Source organism: Ctenopharyngodon idella, chromosome 3 (genome assembly GCF_019924925.1).
Source record: "Ctenopharyngodon idella isolate HZGC_01 chromosome 3, HZGC01, whole genome shotgun sequence".
Lineage (NCBI taxonomy): Eukaryota > Metazoa > Chordata > Actinopteri > Cypriniformes > Xenocyprididae > Ctenopharyngodon > Ctenopharyngodon idella.
The window spans coordinates 9,312,417-9,336,304 of NC_067222.1; the positions used below are offsets into that span (position 1 = coordinate 9,312,417).

General features: G+C 37.2%; 3 protein-coding genes across 12 annotated transcripts in view; 2 read left to right on the top strand and 1 right to left on the bottom strand.

Annotated features, from left to right (window-relative positions):
- Positions 1 to 18,425, top strand: part of LOC127509921 (GTPase IMAP family member 8-like) — an 82,543-nt gene extending 64,118 nt beyond the window's left edge. Inside the window, exons 1-5 of one of the 2 annotated variants that reach the window (XM_051889279.1) lie at positions 10,657 to 10,711; positions 11,073 to 11,108; positions 11,580 to 11,612; positions 12,469 to 13,065; positions 13,235 to 18,425. In XM_051889279.1, coding sequence (XP_051745239.1) covers positions 10,696 to 10,711; positions 11,073 to 11,108; positions 11,580 to 11,612; positions 12,469 to 13,065; positions 13,235 to 14,151 — 1,599 coding nt within the window. In that variant the 5' untranslated portion in view covers positions 10,657 to 10,695 and the 3' untranslated portion in view covers positions 14,152 to 18,425. Of the gene's footprint in view, positions 1 to 10,656; positions 10,712 to 11,072; positions 11,109 to 11,579; positions 11,613 to 12,468; positions 13,066 to 13,234 lie in introns of those variants that run through there. The other variant, XM_051889280.1, reaches the window with a different exon arrangement.
- The window catches only part of LOC127509865 (putative leucine-rich repeat-containing protein DDB_G0290503), a 427,110-nt gene that overhangs the window by 99,768 nt on the left and 303,454 nt on the right, over positions 1 to 23,888 (bottom strand). The gene's annotated exons all lie outside the window — the stretch shown is intronic.
- The window catches only part of LOC127509969 (DLA class I histocompatibility antigen, A9/A9 alpha chain-like), a 421,940-nt gene that overhangs the window by 78,241 nt on the left and 319,811 nt on the right, over positions 1 to 23,888 (top strand). The gene's annotated exons all lie outside the window — the stretch shown is intronic.

Here is a 23,888-nt window from a genome sequence, read left to right on the forward strand (position 1 = left end):
CCTTCAGATGTTCATTAATGTTTATTTCATGCTGTAACTGGTATTAAAGCAGAGGACAGGATCAGTTCACGTGGGCTTCACACTGCTGCTTCTCTTGAACTGAGGTAATCTGTCACGCCACATTAAACAGCGCCAAATCCGTATCCTCATGCTTTTTTTAGTGGGTATACAAAAACCTTGACCTTTCCTAGTGGGTATCAAAACAAATGCTAATGACACTCATCTATATTATAGAGACCAGTCTTTAACCAGAAACCCCAAAAGTGAGCCATTTTGTTTAAGGTGAGATTACAACAAAGTTTCATTACTTGTGGTCTAAAACATTATAGGCTATGTTTATACCAGATGCATTCATCAAAGCGGACATTCCAGATCCATTTGTCTTGTTGTTGAAAGTAGCACAAGTGTGTTAAACATGTCAGAAATAGAACAGAACATCCATTTTCTGTGACTTGACGCATCCAATGTAGAAAGGGTGTAAAACCTGCCAGTTAACAGTGATGTAGCAAGAGGGTGTATCGTTTCCATAGAAGTAATTCTTCTTGTTGCAGAAACAATAACCTATCCTTGAACATCAGCCAAGAAGATGGTTGTGGATTCAGAAGATCTGGTCAAGGAAAACATCACAAGCCACTTTATATAGATGGATCAGAGGGTACAATCCAAAATACTGTGGGGTTTATATCAGCGAAAACATGTCATGGACATTTAATACCACCCAAATAGTCAAGAAGGTCATTGTATATTTTATTGTATTAAAAAGCATGATATTTTAATTTGATCCATCCTTCCAACAAAAGTGTTAAGTTGTCAATTATGAAATTATGGTGTTCAGTAAGGAGTTAAGTGGGAAAAAATAAATTCTTTCTTGGGTTAGGGTTATTATGAACGATCCAGTTCCTAAATTCCTTCATTCTCTACCCTCCTTTCTTAATATTAAACATATATAACCAATATTCTTAGGTAAATCAGACATGATGTCATGTAGTTCAGTTGATGTTTTAATATTTTAACACACTGAATTGAAAATAAAATAATAAAATATGTCTTTCAAAATTAACAGAAACCTTCATCTGATGATATTAAATACTTACAGAGTTGACAAAAACTGATGGAGTTGACAAAGGTCCAACTAAGGTTACAACAACTGATTGACAAGGTAAACAAATTAAGACAACAAGTGTAATGGTAAGCAATACTATTTGCGACCCTGTAGCAGCAACAGAAATCTTTACCCAATGTGAATCCAAAGGATCTGTAGCCTTTCTTTAAACTGCATCAATTACACACATTTTATTACGCCGACCTAAATGACTTAAAGGCACAATATGTACGATTTTTGGATTAAAATATCCAAAAATCAATAGAACAATGTTATATATTTTGTTGACTTGTGTTTTTATATTTTCCCAAATTTTTCCAAGGAGAAATAAGCAATTTTACTCAGGACACAGACTGTGTCCGCACATCTCCTATCAATGACATCATACCCACATTACCCTCTATTCACGGTTTTATTTTATAGAAACCATGGAATACCAAAGACGCTTTAATATATTATGTGTTTTATTAGACAGGTGAGCAACTGTTTGGATACATTCATCGAAAGAAAACTAATCATGTTGTATAGCTCAACAGTCTTATTGTTTAAATCTCGTTTTCTTGATTTACAGCGAGTACCATGTTTCACCATGACTAATATTGATCTAGCTTACTGCAGTGTGCAACAAGTGTCTCATAGCAGCCACCGAGAGAAGTCTCGCACAGAGTAGCATTATAACAACTTTCAACACTCAAATGTATCTAATATGATAAAACAGTGCCGTGTTACCCAACATACGATTCACCAGAAGAAGCGGTAGCAGCGACTGTGGCATAATGAAAGCTCCACAGTCGTGTGTTGCGCTTCTCTCTCATTAGCAACTGCTCCAACACCCAGCTTCAAACTACAGTAATGCTAATATATCTTTAATACACTAGCTCATCCATGAATATGATTTCTGCCTTACGCTGCATTCCAGTGTTGCCAATTGCTTTCAATTAAAAGTAGCTAAAACTGGTAGCTAAATGTCACTAGATGACATCATAATGGCTAAATCATTGATCTATATAAATATGAATAAGAATCAGTGGGCAAAATAAGAATCTAAATAAGGTTTTTCCAAGAAGTTGCTAGATTTGTCCCTAAACTTATGAAAAAAGTCTCAAAAGGGGCGGGGAAGTCACTAAATCTAGTGACAAAATCACTAAATTGGCAACACTGCTGCATTCACACGGGGCGTCGGCATCAGCGCTTGACGGAGGGCGTGTCTGAAGCTTGAGCTAACGTGACTGTCATAGTACAACAGCCAATCACATTACTTTCTGGTGTTGCATGAACTCAGTTGGCTAGCGTCTGTGATCTGATTGGCTGATGTCTGCATTGGTGCTTGAAAAGTTGAGAAATCTTCAACTTCTGCTGCGAGCAACGCAAGTGAAGCAACGCAACAGAAACCACAATTCAGTTTCAAATGAGAAGCATTAACGCCAACGTCCTGTGTGAATGCAGCGTCAGTCTCGTTGGATTCTTTTCCACTGGCTGTGGACGTAAAGAAGACACCTCCCATGTTGAATACACCCAGAGTAAACTCAGGAATAAGCACTGTTGGCCACTCTGGGTTAGATTTTGGTTGGCCAGTTAATTGTCTAAAGAGACACCTGTGTTAACGGAGTTCGTGATTCAGGTATTCCACAGTAAAAACAAAAAGAAGAACAAACACAACAGTTGGTGCATTTGACAATGCTACGGATGATTGGACTTTGTACTGTGAACGAATCAAGCAGTATTTCAAAGCGAATAACACTGATAATGACAAGCGGGTGTCAGTGTTGTTAAGTGCTATAGGAGGGAAAGCTTATGCACTGCTGAGAAGCCTCACTGCTCCCACGAAGCCTGCCGATCTTAGTTTTGACAGCATTGTGAAAGTAATGCAAGAGCATCTAGCGCCAAAACCGCTGCTCATTGCAGAATGATTCAGATTTCATAAACGGAATTGAACGCCGGAGAGTCAATCGCAGTTTATGTCGCCGAATTAAAGAAGTTGTCAGAACACTGTCAGTTTGGGGATGGACTGAATGACGCGCTGAGAGATCGTCTAGTCTGTGGCATTTCACAAGAGAGTATACAGAAGAGATTCCTCTCGGAGGCAGATCTAACATTCAAACGTGTGGATGAAATTGCTGTCGCCATGGAAACGGCTGCCAGAGACGCAGTGGAGCTGCGATCAGGAGTGAAAGTGTCTGTAAACAAGGTGACCACTGCAGGTAAACCTAAAAAGACCATGCAGAAAGTTGAACTGTGTTACAAATCAGTGCAGATTCAAAACCGAAATATGCATAAAGTTCAATAAAATTGGACACATACAAAGAGCATGTCGATCTGATGTACAATACAATGATAGAGACAATACAAGGCTCAGAAAAAGAAAAGTAGAAATGTGCATGTTGTTGCTGAAAACTCAGATGAAGAAAGTGATACAGTGTTGGCGAATTTAGGAATCTACAGTCTGAAAAGTGACTTAAAACAAGCAATCTGGCTTACACCTCAAGTGAATGGACAGCCAATCAGAATGGAATTGGACACAGGTTCAGCCGTTTCAGTGATGTCACAGCACAGCAAGTTAAAGCCATCGCCTGTCAAACTGAAAACATATACTGGTGAGCCCATAATTCCTTTAGGATTGATGCCCGTGACTGTAAAGTACAATGATCAACAGAGTGAGTTGGATCTGTACATAGTACGAACAGAGGGACCAGCACTTTGGGGACGTGACTGGTTGAGAAAGTTGCAGTTGGACTGGAAATCTATAAAAAATCTGCAAGTCACAGTTCCTGCGTCACCGTGCACTCAAAAGAAACTGGAAAAAGTGCAGCAGTGTTTCAATCAGGAATAGTAACTCTGAAGCATATCAATGGGAAGATAACCTTGGATGAGAACGCTGTTCCGGTTGGAAGCTGAAGGGATACTTTCAAAAGTTGACTGGAGTCCCAGGGCCCTCCTGTTGGTCCTGCCGTAAAGAAAGTAGGAACTGTAAGACTGCGTGGGGATTTTAAAGTCTTTGTTAACCCTGTATTGCAGGCAGAACAATATCCACTACCAAGAACTGAGGATATTTTTGCTACACTTTCAGGAGGACAGCTCTTTAGCAAAATAGATTTGGCAGAAGCATATTTACAAATGGAAATGGAGGAGTCATCAAAAGTGTTCTTGACTGTCAATACTCACAAGGGCTTGTACCGCTATAACAGGTTTGTTTTCGGTGTCACCTCTGCACCGGCCTTATGGCAAAGAGCAATGGATCAGGTACTTCAGGGTTGCCCTGGTACCCAGTGCAAAAGTTGCTCGTGACGACACATTGATGTCCTAAGACACGAAACGATCGGTTTGTGCGAGAAACTGAACAGTATTTATATAATTTTTTACGTCTAATACACCACTATGTCCAACTGCCTTGAGCATCCGGTTGTTGAGGTCTGAATGCATTCTGATGCCTGAAGTGATTACTCACACTCATTGAAGCAAAGCGCGAGATATCACTTCCGTCATCAGAGCGCGTTTTCAGACCTCACCAACCGGATGCTCAAGGCAGTTGGACATAGTGGTGTATTAGAGGTAAAAAAATGATATAAATACTGTTCAGTTTCTCTCACAAACCAATCGTTTCGTGTCTTAGGACATCAATGTGTCGTCACGAGCCGCAGGGTTTAATTTGGATTTGTCTGTGCATGTTTTTTTGACTCTTATAGATGGAATTCCCATTGCCATGCATTATACGACTGACAGACCGCAACGGTTGGAGTTAAAAATCATTATTTGTGTTCTACTGAAGAAACAAAGTCACCTACATCTTGGATGCCCTGGGGGTAAGCAGATAAACATCAAATTTTCATTTTTGGGTGAACTATCCCTTTAAAGCGATTGGAAGAGTATGGACTGCGTGCAAGACATGATAAGTGTGAGTTTTTCAAGGATACAATCACATATTGTGGGCACAAAATCGATGCAAATGGTCTGCACAAGTGTCACGACAAGCTAAGAGCTGTTGCAGAGGCTCCACAGCCGAAAGATGTCTCGTAATTGATGTTCTTCCTTGGATTTATCAATTACTACAACATGTTTTTGACAAATCTAGCCACTGTTCAGTCAGAATCTGTATGGAAACAAATTTACCTTGGTTACAGACCATCAGCCGTTGGTTTCCATCGTCAGTCCTCAGAAAGGAGTTCCACTGACAGCAGCAGTACGGCTGCAAAGTGGACGTTGTTTCTGGGAGGACATAGATACCCGATTGAATTCAAAAGAACACACAAACATGCTAACGCTGATGTTCTCCTGTTACAGGCTAAATGATTCGGAGAGAAACCAGGAGAGATCCTGCATTGTCCCAGGTATATTCCGCGATACAGTCTGGCTGGAATGCAGAGCAGAAGCTTCAATTCACACAATTCTGTCAGCGCTGTGATGAACTCACTTTATATGGGGGTTGCATCATGTGGGCATTAAGGGCTGTTGTACCACCTAAGTTGCGAACTCGAGTCTTGGAGGAGCTCCACGTTGGACATCTTGGAGTGGTAAAGATGAAGTCACTTGCAAGAAGTTTCGTATGGTGGCCCGGTATAGATCAGCAGATCGAGCAGCTCACCATGCATTGCTCAGGATGTCAGTATGTACAAAAGATGCCAAAACCCGCACCGCTACATCCTTGGGAATGGCCTGTGTTACCGTGGCAAAGGATCCATGTTGACTTTACAGGTCCTTTCATGGGCACTACATTTCTGGTTGTCGTTGATGCATGTTCAAAGTGGCCAGAAGTGTTCAGCATGACCTCCACAACCGCCACCCAAACTGTAATAGTTCTGAGAGAACTTTTCGCAAGGACTGGTGTACCAGAACAGCTGGTGAGTGACAATGGTCCCCAGTTTATATCTGAGGAGTTCCAGATCTTTCTAAGGAACAATGGAATCAAGCATGTGACCTCAGCGCCCTACCACTAAGCTACAAATGGTTTAGCTGAGAGATTTGTGCAAAGCTTTAAGAATGCAATGCGGGCCATGACAGATGAGAAGCACACACTAAGCCAGAAGCTTCACAATTTCTTGTTTGCATATCGAAATGCAACTCATGTCACCACAAATCGAACACCTGCCATGTTGTTCCTTGGTAGACCTTTACGTTCAAGGCTGGACTTGCTGAAACCCAATTTGAGGAGAACCGTACATGACAGACAGATAAAACAGTCACAAGGAGGAGGAAAACTGAGAGAGTTAGAAGTTGGATAGAGTGTGCTCGCTAGAAACTACAGAGGAGATTGCAAATGGACACCTGCAAAGATCAAAGAAAGAACAGGACCGCTGTCATATACAGTTGAGATTGCACCAGATACCACCTGGAGACGACATATTGATCAGCTGAGATTATCAAATGTTCCTCTGGAAAGTGGTCTTGTGAGTGTTCCATTCACCACTAGTGATACTGTTACCAGTGGAAGTGATACAACAACACCTCAAGATGGCACTGTATCTTCCAGTGAAGCACCACAAACACCAATTCCAACCTGTGAAGAAAAACGTTACCCTATCCATATACGGAAACCACCAACCCTTTGTAAGGACCACCCGTCAGCCCAACGGCGGATTCTGATGGCCTGGGCAAAGGCATAATGTATGTCTTTTCAGCGCCCCTGTGAAGTTCACTTAATTTTTAGAACTTAGTTTAAATTTTACTTTAGCTGCTCATGTAATCTGACTCCATTTTCAAATGATTATTACTCTTAGATTGTGTTTCTAATTAGGAATTAATCATTGGTCATGTATTAATTTAGATATTTGATTTATTCTGGGTATCCTGTACTCTCAATTATTCATTCATTAGGGACTCGATATTCCTTTGAGTCACACACCCCGGTTTTGCGTGGATCTCACGACACAAATTCGCCAGCTCTGATTCTTAGTCAGAGGGTGCAGAGTTTACTAATGCATTTGAGTTGAACCGCCACATGCTTGTTCATACAAAAACACAGTTTTCTTAGTCACGATACTGCAACTTGCTAAGTCAGTGATAGACAGAAATCAAAAGGTCCCACATGATGTGCCACATGCTCCTTTCATTGAGCCTTTAGTTTGACCTATCCTGACGCAGAATTGTGGAAATATCAAACTACACTTAATCTACATAACATCAATTGCTCAAAGATGACTCTGAGAGTTGGAAATGCATCACACAGTGGAGTGTGAGTGTCTTCAGACATTTGATAGATGTCTGAGGAGAGTTTGGACAAGGCGTTGTCCTATGCTATTTATTTGAGATCTTCTCTCCAGATGAGTTTTATTGCTTTATTGCAGGGCACTTGATCTCAGCTTTTGTCTTAGCAGGAAAATCAAGTCTTACACCGTCTTGATTTATAAAAAGAAAAAAAGAAAGCTTGAATGGGACATTATAGTCATACAGTAGCATAAGTTTATTTCTTTAGTATGGGGAATGTTTTGTTAAAGGTGAAACTGTTGTTTGAGATTTTCTTATCTAGGGGAGGAGGAAGTGTAGTGTATTGAGTTGAATACACCCAGAATAAACTCAGGAATTAGCACTGTTGGCCACTCTGGGTTAGATATTGGTTGGCCAGTTAATTGTCTAAAGAGACACCTGTGTTAACGGAGTTCGTGATTCAGGTATTGCACAGTAAAAACAAAAAGAAGAACTGCCCATCCTTGTCCCGACTTTTATTTGTGTTATTTGAACAAACACAACACCATGATTCCGCGAAATCAAGGCGTCATCAAGCTATGCTTTTGTTTTGAATAAGTGAATACTGTCGTTACCAATCAATGCGTGTTCATTTAATTGCAACGTGTGGACTTATTACATGGTCCCTTACCTGCCATTTGTATTATTTCCATTAAGAAAAACTCATTTTTTATTAACAACTACACCTACCCCAACCCTAAATACATATAATATCACTATATAAAAGGTTTTGTGTGGACTTTTCCTCCGGCCGTGATTAAAGCATATTCTAAGGCATAGTCTGGAGTCTGTCTGGTTATTGCTGCGCAGCAAGTTAGGCAATACTAAAGACCTTATTCCCATGTGATAGTGTTCAAAAGGGTCAAGACATTGACTGACTCGAAGCATCAGTGGTCAACTAGGAGACGCAGTGCTAGAGTATAAATATTTTTGAGTGTTGCCAGTAGACGCTCGGGTGTCGACTAGGAGAAGCCCCAGGTAAACTTAAGTGAGGTGGGTAGGGAATCTACCACAATTCCAAATGGGACATATTGCCCTCCGAAGGGCATTTCAGAGTGAAAACAATCATGGCCGCCATATTGAAGGGTCGTTTCAAACCGAAGTGCTCAAAACTGGCCACTTCAAAGGGCTCTTCGGAATGAAGGATTTCGAAGGGTACAACTGATGGACACTTTGGCCTCGCAGTTTGACATCACAGAATGGGTACAGGAGGCTCGGAGTTTGATTTTACGCATAATATGTATAGTATTTTTCTATACTAGCCTACTGTAATATTTATACGAATTAGATTTGGTATATTACTATGGTCAAAATGACACTGTACTTCAACAAAAATACTTTACAGCTCCCTTTATCAGTCTATTCAAATGTTTCAAATAGGGTGAATTCGGGTTAACTGGGACATTGGGTAATGTGGGACACCTAAGCTCCAGTGTGTTTCTTTCCTGTTCTAACAAAATTTAGTCAACAGGACTTTTACTATAGGTTTAGAAATTAATATGGATGTCATGTAACTGAAATTACATGACGTTCATGGGGGTGATGCCACAGAAAGGGGCAGGGCACTTGTCAATCAAGAAGCTCCTCTGGGAATTGCATGACAAGGTCAATGACATAGAATTCTGACTAGATTAATGTTAAGGAAATAAATTTGTCATAAATAAGACAACGTTCCTAATTGTTGTCAAATTATGTTTGTGATCTATTCAAGCAACAAAATACGTATTAAAGTGTTGAAAATGTGTTTTAGTTTTTTTTTCAAACATTTTTTTATTGTCCCACTTTATCAAATATGATTGAGATTTTGCGTACTCTGGGACAGTCTTCAAATGGGGGAAATATGCATTTAGGGACTTTATAAGTCTAATGACAAGGGTGTAGATCTCATTACAATTTAGGGGTAGACCACTGATATACTTTAAAAGTAACTTTAATGTTAATATATGCCATAATGAGAAATGGGTGTTAATGTGGGCTACTGGAGGTTATATCGTTAGCTTAAGTTCACAGTAGCTAGCAGCTAGCCAAACCAACTAGCTAGAGAGATGCTAAAAAGATGGAATCTGGGAAATGTATTCCAATAGCAAACAAAGGTATCAGGATGAAGTAACCCGTTAACTTCATTTCCCAAATTCCCAGTTAGTTTAGTATAGCACTGAGCAGGAGCGGGGACCTCCCCGGGATCTGCGCCCAGCCCAGTTGACAATGTTCTGTACATAAACACACACACACACAGAGTATTTTGTAGCTGCTCATCACAAATGTGAGTCATTAGTCTGAAAATAAAATATGAAAAAAATACAACAAAAAAACTAAAATACTTAAATGTAAAAAATGTAAAAATATCCATGACTTTATGAAAAAAAAATATGACTAGCCTATATGTGTATATGAATTAATGAAATTTCTATGAATAAACATATTCTTATTGAGATTTCTGTACTTGTCATTTTTCATATTGCTTTTTAAAAATCGGTGGTATTGTGTTTGCCATGCATAGAGTATGGTGAATATAGACTTTTTAGGCCTAATACATATGTCCCAGATTACAAAGTGACCTGTCCCAGATTATCAAATTCAGGCAGATATTTATTTATTTATTTATTTTTTTGGCACAAAAACACTAATAGGTGTGGCATGTCTCCTCTGGGTATCATATCTACTTTATTTCTTCTTGTGTGGTTAGAAAACATATAAGGGATTTCAGAAAAGTCTAATGTGTGGATCTAATATGTAAGTTAGATACTGAAATAAACCGCAGAAGTCAAAATTGCAAAAAATGTCCCAGATTACCCGAATTCACTCCATAGACAATATACTATATTTAACGTAAAAGACCGGCAGTAGCTTATATTACTACAGTAAGATGTAGTTGAGATGACTCAGAAGTGAGTTCTAAAAAAAAAAAAACTAAAACAACTTTCCTACAAATTTCATCCCTTCGAAACTCTCACTCCGGAGAGTAAACCCTTTGACGGGATTAGGGCGTAGGGATGAACCTTCCGAATGAACAAAGGGTTAATGTAACAGGCTGTGATAATGAGAAGATTTAATCCAGTCCGCGCTCTTTTTTATTGTGTTTCCTCACAAGTTCACTTAAGGAACAGCAGATTCCTCAGGTCATTGAAACACTTTCTTTTAATATGGAATAGTTTAATATAATGCCGTTCGAATTGGAAAAAAACAACTAACTAGATTTAATTCATTAGTTTCACTTTATTTTCCTCCGATCTGTGAAGTAAAGTGAATTTGTTCTCATTTATAATATTTTGCTATCGAACATGTATAGTTAATCTCTTTACCATCGAGCTGACGATCTGTCGATGTGTTCAAACGGGTGAGTAAATAGTAGGCGTTTCATCGTCACGTCTGCCACAGTTTTACTTTCGGTTTAGCCTGTTTTGTCTAGTGTTGAGATGGCGCACAGTGCAGGTAAGGATTGATAAACAATAAAATATGTCAATTAGGATATCAAAAGCTTTGTCAAGGATAGACTCAGATTGTGAATAAAATATATTCGGCGATTGATGTTGCCCATTTCATTGGAGCTGAAACCTGGTGTTTTCGATTGGCATTATGAATGAGGAAGCAAGAGGCCTACTTCGTAGATTTAATTCCTTTAAAACTAGCAAATACATTTTGAAAAATGTGAAACCTGTTTAAAAACATTAAGACCTGCCACTACGTTCGTAGTTCAATGACGGATGAAGAAGAACTGCCGACGGAGATTGTTTTAACCGAGAATTATGATGTTGTTGATCAGATTCACTAAACATTTCTTTTTGTTTTCCAGCAAAAAGAAGAAGTCCAGATATGGTTCGCCCGAACAGTGAGTAGTCTACATTAAATGACTTGACATCAACAGAAAAGTTACAGTTTACAGTTTTGATGAAATTGATATATTTATCAGTGTTATTTTTATTGGTATTTTATGCTATTTAATACAACAGAGATGAGCATTTATTTATTTTATTATTATTATTATTATTATTTGTGGTGCGGTGTGTTTTATATGAGGACTGAATAATAAATGAGTGCAGTATACAAACTAGAGTAGAAGTGAAGTAGGCCTACAGAAAAAAAAAAAAAGTCATTGTTATAATGACGGTGACAAATTAACGTTGTGTCTGTAACAAATTAACAAAATGTACATGGTGTTTTCAAGGTTTTCCTGAAAGTTCTTTATATATGTGTGTGTATATGTATGTATGCCTACTGTATGTGTACACATATGTAAGTATGTTAATGTAAATTACATATTAATGTTCACCAATTTTTTTTTTCTGCTGTGTTTTTGCAGTGGGCATATGTTCAGATGATGATCGCCCCCATGGTAAGTCAGTTTGACAGAAAAGTGTGAGAGGTTAGATTTGATAAATTACATTATGATAATGACATGTTCATTATTCAGCTGTGACTCATGTAGGAAACTCTGGTGCTGTTCACTGAGATATCTGATGAAACCGGATATGGATACGCATACTGTTACTAATATGAATATCAATGCAAATCATTCCAGTCAGTTTGGAACCACGATTCTGTGTTATAAATCTGTAATGATCTTTAATGTCAGATATGGTTTGGTTCTTTGGAAATAGATTAAATTGTTTATTTCTGTGATTTTGCTGTGATAATGGTCTTCTGTCTCTGTGAGGAGAAGGGTGATGATGAGTTTGGTTTTGGAATAAAGGGCATCATTTGATTATGGGAGAGTACCTTAGGATGACAAGCATGACAAATCTGAACATGACACTGAAGTTACAAAGATAGCTTTTAAAAAAGCAGTGTTTGACACTTACATCACAACATGAAGTACTAGAGGACACAGATGCAAATGCAAGTGGTTTAATGTTAACATACTGGACTGGCATTTAAAATGCATGTTTAGTGATATGTTTAGTCTAATGAATCTGTAAGGGCTAGCTAAAATACATAAATGAATTGATTATGTATAGGAAGTAGCAGAAATCACCTTTAAAGAATTTAGAATACCAGATTATAATTGCATGTTCCTTCCAGAATTTGAAATGCTAACATAAGTTTTAAAAGATGTATTATGAAATTTGATATTTTATTGTAAGAGAAGATTTGGTTTGCAGAAAATAGTTTCCATGATAGACAGCCCCATGTGTTGTTCCATTATTTCTTCCCCTCCCTTCTTACATCATGTTGATTTTGTTTATTTCTAGGCTCTGGAATTAAAACAGAGGGAACAAACATTATGGCAAATCTGTGTTTAAATGTGGTTTTGCTGGGAAGAACAGGAGCTGGGAAAAGTGCAGCAGGAAACACAATACTGGGACGACAGGCTTTCATATCAAAGAAAAGCTCCACTTTAGTCACTCGAGATGTTGCTTCTGAAGATGGTGATATTTGTGGATTACCAGTCACTGTTTATGACACACCTGGATTTTCTGGTGCAGAAAGTAAGGAAGAGCTTAGGAAATATGAAGAAATTCTGCAGAAATGTGAATCAGGCCTGTGTGCATTTCTCATTGTTCTCCGGTCAGACGGATTCACTGAAATAGAACAAGAAACTATAGAGAAGATTGAGGAGATGCTGGGAGAAAAACACCTGAAGAACACCTGGATTCTCTTCACCAGAGGAGACGAACTGGAAGAAGAAAACAAGAGCATAAATCAACTCATTAATGAGACTGAAAGCTTGAAGAAACTCATTCAGAAATATGAGGGCAGATTTCACGTGTTTAACAACAAGAAAAATGGACCGAGTGACCAAGTGAAATCTCTGATAACTACAGTTTTCCTGAAGAAAAAGGAGAATGGTAAGTCTATTTTAGATATATTAAGGAAATATTTTAGCCGTCAATCACATTAGTGATTAATTAAATATGCTTCCTTGCTCATTCTTGTATTCTTTTGTTGCAACATTTGCAAGGAATGAATAGCAATAAAGAAAAACAATGTATTTTGTTATCTGTTTTTTTAATACAGTGTCAAAAAGACAAAGTGTTCCCAACAACATCCAGGATATTCCTGTCTCCAGACTCTCATCCAGACAGATTGTTCTTCTGGGTAAAACTGGTGTTGGGAAGAGTGCAGCTGGGAACACAATACTGGGACAGAAAGCGTTCAAATCTGTGATGAGTATATTTACAGTAACCAGTAAATGTTCAGTTGCTCACGCCACTGTTTCAGGCAGATCTGTGTCTGTAGTTGATACTCCTGGATTTATTCACTCACAGATGAACCCAGCACAGTTAGTGACAGAGATAGCGAGAAGTGTTTATTTATCCAGTCCTGGACCTCATGCTTTTCTCATTGTGTGTAATGTGAATATGAGATTCACTGAACAAGAGCTGCAGATCACTGAGCAGATTGAGATGTTGTTTGGGCAGGAAGTTTTAAAATACTCCATCATTCTCTTCACTCATAGAGATCTGATGGAAGGAAAGTCTGTAGAAGAGATCATTAAGCAGAACAGTAGATTAAGAGATCTAGTTGATCAATGTGGAGGCAGATATCACGTCTTCAACAATAGAGATCAGAGAAACAGAGATCAGGTGAATGATCTACTGCAGAAGATTGACACAATGATAGAGCAGAATGGAGGAGGACACTACAGAAATCAGATGTTTGAAGATGCTCTGAGATTCAGACGAGTGGAAGAAGAGAGAAGACAGAGAGAGGAAGAGGAGAGACAAAGACTAGGGAAGATAGGTAGAATGATAAAGAAAATCGGAGCTGAGTTTGAGGCTCAAAAGAGGTTAGAAACAGAAAGACGTAAAGCAAGGAAACAGAGTGAAGAAGAGGGAGCAATAGTGAATTCCATCCACATTTGTCCAGGCATCAGAAGCACTTTATATGGCAGTCATTGCAGCAAGTTTTGTATTTGGTGGAGCTATAATTAGTACAGCTGTTATGGGTGCTGCTGGTGGTGGAGTTTATAAAAAAAAAAAAAAAAAAACAGCACAAAATGTAAGGTGATTATGAGATGTAATGAAAATATAGTTTTAGTTGCTCCAAAGACATTGATTCATGGTGTGATACATTGTTGATTTTCTGTATATTTCTAGTGTGTTTCTCATTCAGCCTGACTTCAGAGAGTGAATGTGCATCTGTGTTGTTCTTTTGTGATGTTTACTAATTGGTTAGTTTCATTAAATATAATCTTTTTTTGGTAACACTTTATTTTAAAGCGATGTAGTTACATGTTACTATAGTAATAACAGTAAATTATGCATAATTACAAGTAACTAACCCTAAACCAAACACTAACCCTAACCGTATATTAAATATTACTCAGTAGTACTTATTTGAGTATTTGAGTACAATGTAGTTACGTCACCTCAAAATAAAGTGCAACCTTTTTTCCTGGCATTTCCCTGTAATTCACTTTATTATTTTAGGTAACTTGTTTAAACAAGTGTTTAAAAAAGTTAGAGGATTGAGTCAAACTGAGCTATAATTTCTGTCTTTAATGCCACAAGAGATTTTTTTTTTTTTTTTTTTAGTTCAGATGAAGTCTGGCTCATTTCTTAAAGTGCCCCTATTGTGCCATCCTAATAGTGTTTTGGAGTCTCCTACAACAGGTTTACATGCATGCAAGGTCAAAAAACACTTTTGTTTTATCATAATATAGCCTACATTTAATTTCACGTCAGTTCGTAAACAATTCGTTAGAAGCAGTTCGAAGAATCAGTCTCTCTAAACCCCTCCTTTCCGTGAGCCTACACTGCTCTGATTGGTCTACTGCGCGCACCACACGCCCATTGCCATAACTGAATGACAGCTATCAATTCGCAAGACATTGTATACAATGTATGGACAGAAAAGATAGCATAGATTTTACCATATCAATTCGAGCCTGAGTCCGACGATGAAACATCTGAAGTAGTCGATCAACCAGAAACTGATTCACAATCACGAATGGAGTAGGACGTTTCTCTATGGTGTCACCTTAGTTATTTATAGCAGCGTCACTGTTATACTTTATGTAGGTGCACCTGTGGGAACTGTATCAGAATGCCAAGAGAAGCTGAAAACCGCTAACATAATATAAAAATTTAGGCCAGATGTGTACAGACTTTTTCATCATAACTATTAAGAAAGAAAAAACTTCCAAACTATGAATTTTGAACATCACTAGAAAATATAAAAATCAATTATTAATCATACTTACAGGTTGAGATTCAGAGGACGAGCTGGTCCAAATAAACTGGGCATTGATCCATATTTTAAGACCAATCGAATTGTGAATCCTAAGTTAAACTCCCTGAGGTTTGAGAAGCAGTCGTCAGCAGGGGCGCATTAAGGTAATCAAAGGCCCCTGGACTACAGAATTATGGTATAGGCCCCCCGACCCCAAATAAAAATTTTAGCTTCTTGCCAATTATTTATGTCGAAATATACAGTGGTGGTCAGAATTATTGGCACCCTTGGTAAATATGATCAAAGATGACTATAAAAATAAATCCGCATTGATTATCCTTTTGATCTTTAATTCATAAAATTAGCAAAAAACTAACCTTTCATTGAAGGAAAAGAATTGAAAGTGGGGGAAAAATCACATTATGAAATAAATGTTTTTCTCCAAAACACGTTGGCCACAATTATTGGCACCCTTTAATTCAATACTTTTTGCAACCTCCTTTTCCCAAGATAACAGCTCTGAGTCTTCACCTATAATGCCTGATGAGTTTTGAGAACACCTGACAAGAGATCAGAGACCATTCCTTCATGCAGAATCTCTCCAGATCCTTCAGATTCCCACATCCATGTCAGTGCTTCTTCTCTTCAGTTCACTCCACTCATTTTCTTTAGGGTTCAGGTCAGGAGACTGGGGCGGTCATGGAAGAAGCTTCATTTTGTGCTCAGTGACACATTTTTGTGTTGGTTTGTTTTGGATCATTGTCCTGATGGAAGATCCAACTACGGCCCATTATAAGATTTCTAGCAGAAGCGGTCAGGTTTTGTTTTTTTATCTGTTGGTATTTGATAGAATCCATGATACCATGTATCTGAACAAGATGTCCAGGACCTCCAGCAGAAAAATAGGCCCACACCATTAAAGATCCAGCAGTATATTTAACTGTGGGCATGGGGTAGTTTTTATCCATGTGTGCACCAAACCCATCTGGTGGGTTTGCTGCCAAAAAAGCTCTTTTTTTAGTTTCATCTGACCATAGAAGCCGGTCCCGTTTGAAGTTCCAGTCTTGTCTGACAGCTGAATATGCTGGAGATTGTTTCTGGATGAGAGCAGAGGATTTTTCTTGAAACCCTCCCAAACAACTTGTGGGGATGTAGGTGCTGTTTGATAATTTTTTTTTAGGCTTTCTGAGACTCAAGACTCAACTAATCTCTGCAATTCTCCAGCTGTGATCCTTGGAGAGTCTTTGTCCACTCAAACTCTCCTCCTCACTGCGCATTAGGGCGATTTAGACACAGGTCCTCTTCCACGTAGATTTGTAAGATCTTTAGTTGATTGTAACTTCTCAATTATTGCCCTGATGGTGGAAATGGGGATTTTCAATGCTTTAGCTATTTTCTTACAGCCACTTTCTATTTTGTGAAGCTCAACAATCTTTTGCTGCACATCAGAACTATATTCTTTGATTTTACTCATTATGATGAATGATTAAGGGAATTTGGCTTTTGTGTTTCCTCATGTTTATACTCCTGTGGAACAGTAAGTCATGGCTGGACAAATTCATGTTCATGATCACCCTGGTGTGCTAAAAAAAAAAATGTAAATATGAATGGGAATATACTTCAGAGATATTTACTCATAAAAAATTTTAGGGGTGCCAATAATTGTGGCCAACATGTTTTGGAGAAAAACATTTATTTCATAATGTGATTTTCCCCCCACTTTCAATTCTTTTCCTTCAATGAAAGGTTAGATTTTTGCTAATTTTATGAATTAAAGATCAAAAGGATAAACAATGCAGGTTTATTTTTATAGTCATCTTTGATCATATTTACCAAGGGTGCCAATAATTCTGACCACCACTGCATATTGTCGATAACATTTAACATTTACAACACTGTATGTATGTTGTGTAAAAATATGGGTCAAATAAAGGTGAATATTTCAATTCACTCTTTGCGGGTAGGTGGTGCGTGTAAAACAGCAGAATTATAGCAGTTTTTACAAACGACTCGTTTAATTGACTCAGAGTCGACTCTTACATTTGAGAGACAATAACTTTATATACGGTGCACTTTCAGATTTAAAACTTTGCAGTTTATTCACTCAGAGCTACACTTCCCTCCAAAAGTTTGGAAACGCCCTGAAAAAGTGGGGTTTTGGACAATATTGGCATGAATCCTTTTTAATTTGTGATCATTTTGCACTGATAAGGGACAATACAAACTACGAAAACATTTTATTACATAAACAGTTAAATTTTTAAATATTTTAAATATCGATTCATCAAAATATCCACCATTAGCGGCTATCTGACCTAAACTGGGTTCTAATTGGTTCATTGAATTCTAAACTTAATTGGCAATCAGTTGTTGAAGCTATTAAGGTGTGCTGACCCAAAAATCTTTTACAAACCTGGGCCCAGTTTAAACCAGTAACCAGGCATCACAGCTGGCAAAGGGGCATGTCTGACTTTGGCATGTATATATTGCCATTATTATGTAATCAAAATGAAAATTATTATTGCTGGTCTTCAATAATGTCAAGTTACTTTAATGTATTTGCACCAAAAAATGATAAGAATTTATGCTGATATCGTCCAAAAGCACACTTTGCCAGGGGTGTTTCTGAACTTTTGGAGAGCAGTGTATGTTACACACTACATGAAAGGTCATTTTCAAAAATCCATAATAGGGGCACTTTATGTTCGTTTCTTGGCATCACCATGTTGTCCTGCATAAAAGTTTGCTTTTAGAGTTGTTAACATTGTACAACCAATACAGTTGACTGATTTTGAATATCAGAAATTGCATGGGGAAAAAAGAAATTAAATCAATGTAAAATGTGTTGATCCAAAGAGTCTGGTGTGTGTATTTTGCTTCAAGAGAGCCATATTTGTGTGGTGGTTTATTTTCTTTCTTAAATATTCATTCATTCAGTAATAATCATTTATTATTTAATTACTTAATTTAATCATTTAAACCATTCATACTCATTTTATTGAAAAAGATTATTTAATAAACTGCTAATTAATAATTTTGTCTCAGCTTTCTGCTTGACTTGAACATGGATGGATAAAAGTGTGTGTATATACATGATATGATCCAGGGGATAATGATGTCTATAGCTGGAGAGTCTGTGTTTTAGTTTCAGACACATATAGTGAAACCATTGCCATAACCTCTTCTTCTTTATTTTAGTAAAAAGCAGTTTGAAGTCGAACTTCCCTGTGACAGTCAGGTATTTAAGTACATTTTTACGTAATCTGTGCAAACCTGTCAGTGCTTGTTTTCATGGAGTTTATTTTCCCCCTAAAGATATAATCTTTATTTCACCAGGAAGTCATTGCAATGTACGTCTCTTGTTGACATATTTAATTAGAGAGACAACTGGATGGAAAAAAGGGAAAAACCCACAATTTTTTAATTAGCATAAGCACTCAGATTTTATTTACCAAATGCAGCAACTTCAAATGTACTTTTGTCTAAACATGAAAATATTTTCATGCAGAAATCATGCTTCATAAAAATTGCTTTTCTTCCAGTTAATTTAGGAACATGTATATGTGAAATGTTTACATATAAATTGATAATGTATTCTCTATGTAGAATAAGTCTCTTGTGCATTTAGTAGCTCAACATTTGGAGACTCCAAAAACAAGGGCACGGCTGGCTTTTATTAATTTCTCATGCACATTCAACACAATTAGACCACATGTGTTAACTGAAAAGCTTGTGAAACTATTTAACCTGGATCTTAATTTGATAAGATGGATTGTCGGATTTTTTATCAAACAGAACTCAGTGTGTGTGAGTCAATGGTTTGTTATCTTCCAAGTTCCTCTACAGGTTCCCCTCAAGGGTGTGTTCTTTCCCCTCAGCTTTTTATTTTATATACTAATGATTGCAGTAGTACATTTGACAATAGGTATATACTGAAGTTTGCAGATGATACTGTTATTGTGAGCCTCCTAGCAAATGAGGAGACATCTCATGGACCTGTGGTGGAGGATTTTGTCTCTTGGTGTGTGAATTGTGGTCTAATTTTAAAGTCCCCCTGTAGTCAATTATTTTATCCCTTAAAACTCATCTTTGATCACCAAAATGACATATTTAAAAAAAAAAAAAAATTCAAGTGAAAAAAATTTCTTCATGCCTTAAAAATAGCTTGAATGTAACTCTACACCCTTGCCTCATTTAATATACACGGATCAATGAATATGCAAATTAGCCCCGCCTTCACCAGCTCGGAGAGTCTACTGTTGCTATAGTGACGAGCAATTTGTTGTTTGTGTTGTGGATATTTAAGAAAAAAAGCTTGCTTCGCTTCGTATATTCAGTTTAATTTCTGACGCTTAAATTGTGTTTTAAATTATGAATTGGTAAAACGCCTTTGCAAAACGGTCTGAATCCACTTGCATTTGTTTGGACTGCTCTCTCACTGAATCTCAGTAAAACAGACAGTATCGAGAGAATAAGCAGCCGTTTTCCTCTGTGAACATGTGCCAAATGGATGTTTGACAATTTCGTTGCTTTTTGGAGTTCAGATTAAAAAAAAAAAAAAAAAAAAAAAAACATTCAGATGAAATCCTGCAGGTGCCCGTGCCTTCTCCGTACATGAAATTAATCCACATCCTTGAATGAGTGCAGATTTCCAGCGTATTTACTTGAATTTATCAGGTAGGCTAATATCTATGGTTTGATCCATTCCAGAGGCGGCCAGAATCATAATTTATAATGGACTGAATAGCTCTCTCAGAACCTGACGTGCGATTCCACACTGACTGACATATGCACACGAATCACGGTCACACGCACATGCTCAGAGCAATATTATTTTAGCTATGTTTTATAGTATTAAAATATTTCGAAGGACAAAAACATGATCTTTATTGGCTTTACTTCAAGTCAGCTGTCACTTACTTTGGCGCGAGCCCCTATGCGCTCGCACACTTGGCACAGCTCTTGCGACGATTCTATCATTAATTAATATGAATTAATATAGATAGCCTTTTGCTTGACTACGTTATCAAACAGCTAATAATGTGTTGCTAATGTTACACACACCGTTCCTGTTCTTCATCTCAGAGTCAGACAGCTGCCTTCTAACAATCAGTATCCTTACAAGCGCTTTGAACAACTCAGAGCATCAGTAGAGAAAGGCTTATAGTTCATCATAACATCGTAATAGACTCGCTATATTGATAAATCTACACAATTTTTCATATCAACAGAAAATATACCGGGATAACCTGGCTTCTCTCGAGACTTTCCAGCTTCAGAGCAGTCATAGTTAATGATATGCTAAAGCCTGCCGGCACGTTGTTGTGATTGATTACAAAGTAGTCTGTGACGTCACAAACACCACCGAATTCAAACCGCGGGTTTTAGACTGTCTTTGGTTTACTGCAGTTTTAAACATAAAATACTCAGCAATGGTGCTGACTTATGAATTTGCACATGGTTTGTCTTAAAGCATATTAAAAACACTACATAGACATATAAACAACATTAAAAACTTGATTTTCACCACAGGGGATCTTTAAATATAGCTAAAACCAAAGACATGATTATGGACTTTGGAAAGTCTCTTCTGTCTCTCCTACTGTAATCCAGGGTAGAGATCTTGAGCTTGTGGATAAAGATAGATATCTAGGTACAGTGATTGACAATAAATTAAACTTTGATGCTAACACTGATGCCATCCGTAAGAAGGTTCAACAACGTTTGCTTTTCTTAAGGAAAATTAATTCTTTTAAAGTATGTAAAGTGTTAATGACACTGTTTTATCAGAGTTTTATTGAATATGTAATGTCTTACTGTGTCATTGTATGATTTGATTGTATTAGCTTGTCCGGTAGAAACAGAATGACTAAGTTGATTAAGACTGCATCCAAGGTTATCGGAGCTCAACAGATATCGCTTCAAGATATGTTTAAAGAACGCGTTGTTAAAAAAGCCAATGCGATAATTAATTGTCTATCCCATCCATTATATAAAGAGTTTGTTGTACTTCCATCAGGCCGTAGATATAGAGCAATTAGGGGGAGAAAAAGAAGATTTAAGAACTCATTCATACCAACACTGTAAAAAATGTACCCGTAAATTTACGTTAAAATACTGGCAGCTGTGGTTCCAGCCATTTACCGTAATTGTACGGTTTCAACGCCGTTTTTCCATTTTACGGTTTCAACACCGTTTTTCCATTTTACGGTTTCAACACCGTTTTTCTGTTTTACGGTTTTAATACCGTTTTTCCATTTTACGGTTTCAACACCGTTTTTCCGTTTTACGGTTTTAATACCGTTTTTCCATTTTACGTTTCAACACCATTTTTCAATTTTACAGCTGCGCTGTAATTTCACAGTAAAATACTGGCAGCTGTGGTTCCAGCCATTTACCGTAATTTTATGGTTTCAACACAATTTTTTCCATTTTACAGCTTTACTGTAATTTTACAGTACAGTACTGACAGCTGTGGTTCCAGCCATTTACCGTAATTCTACCATTTTAATACTGTTTTACATTGCAGCAATGGTTACAGCTATAATTCTATAATGTAGAAAAATTAAAACAACACATAATTAACACATCTCTAGTAGATCTAGTATATAATGCAAACAGACTATTGTCAAACTATTTTTCACTAGATGGAGAGAAAATAAATAAAGAAGAAATAGATTATGGTGCATCAGTTGCTATTTATTAAAACAAGCAAAAAATAGGCATTGACAAATTGGCTGAAACTGACCCAAACTGATTATCAGCATAAATACAAACAATAAGTTAAAGGGTTCGTTCACCCCAAAATTAAAATTCTGTCATTAAGTACTCACCCTTATGTCGTTCCAAACCCATAAGACTTTCGTTCATCTTCCGAACACTAATTAAGATCTTTTTGATGACAGGAGCTGTCAGATTTCCGTCCATTGACTGCCTTTGTAACTACCACTCTGATGTTTCAAAAACTTCATAAAGAGATCGGAAAACTAATCCACATGAATCGAGCGGTTTAGACCAAATTTTCTGAAGAGACTTGATTGCTTGTTATGATGAAAATATTTAATTTAGGCTTTTCCTCACATGTAAACTTTGATCAGCAAACATAAACAGAAGCTCAACATAACTTGAATAACACACAAGAACAAACCTCTTCCGGAAGCTCAAACGTGCTGAGTAACCAATGAGGTTCATTCTCGGTTAGGTTGAGCTTCTGCTTATATGTTCTCTGATCAATGTTTACGTGCAAGTAAAAGCCTAAATTAAATCTTTTCATCATAACAAGCGATTGGTATGCTCATATGGATTAGTTTTCCGATCTCTTAATAAAGTTACAAAGGCAGTCAATGGACGGAAATCTGACAGCCTTACGGGTGTGGAATGACATGAGAAATTTTATTGTGGGGTGAACTAACCCTTTAAGAAAAGTGAAAATAGCACTTGCTTTAACCAACACAAATATTTTTGAATTTGTTAAAAAATTAAATTATCATTTTTCATTTACCTGATGCTATCCCAGCTATCCCACAACTGCCTTTCTTCAGCAGAACACAAACATTTTTAGAATCAGTATCAGAGCCCTGGTGAGAAGCACTAGTTTAAAGTTGAGAATGTTTTACTTATTGATTTGTTTCTTTAATCACAATGGTGGAAGCCATTTTCTTGCATTGTCATATACACCATTGGATGGCATCAGGGTAAGTAAATAATGAGAATATTTATTTTTGAAACCAAACTGCAAAAAAACAATGAAAAACAATGTCAAAGAGAAAAGTGAAAATTGTACAGTCTAATGAGAAAAATTGTAAATTAAAGGATTAGTTCAATTTCAAATAAAATTCTCCTGATAATTTACTCACCCCCATGTCATCCAAGATGTTCATGTCTTTCTTTCTTCAGTCGAAAAGAAATGAAGGTTTTTGATGAAAACATTCCAGGATTATTCTCCTTATAGTGGACTTTAATGGTCTCCAAACGGTTGAAGGTCAAAATTACAGTTTCAGTGCAGCTTCAAAGGGCTTTAAACGATACCAGATGAGGAATAAGGGTCTTATCTAGCGTAGGACATACAGCGTAAGCTTTTTGGAGAATACAAAAGTGCGGTTTTGGCGGAAGCACTTGAAAGGCGATCATTTGTTTATATAAAGCATATACATTTGCATTTTTTTTTAGAAAATGACTGATATGTTCGCTAGATAAAACCATTATTTCTCGTCTGGTATCGTTTAAAGCCCTTTGAAGTTGCACTGAAACTAAAATTTTGACCTTCAACCATTTGGAGGCCATTGCAGTCCACTATAAGAAGAATAATCCTGGAATGTTTTCATCAAAAACCTCAATTTCCTTTCGACTGAAGAAAGAAGGACATGGACATCTTGGATGACATGGGGGTGAGTAAATTATCAGGAAAAATTTATTTGAAAGTGGACTAATCCTTTAACCTTTAGAAAAGATTACATTACACCAACTTTGGATAGATCTGGAAAGAGGTCTGATGAAA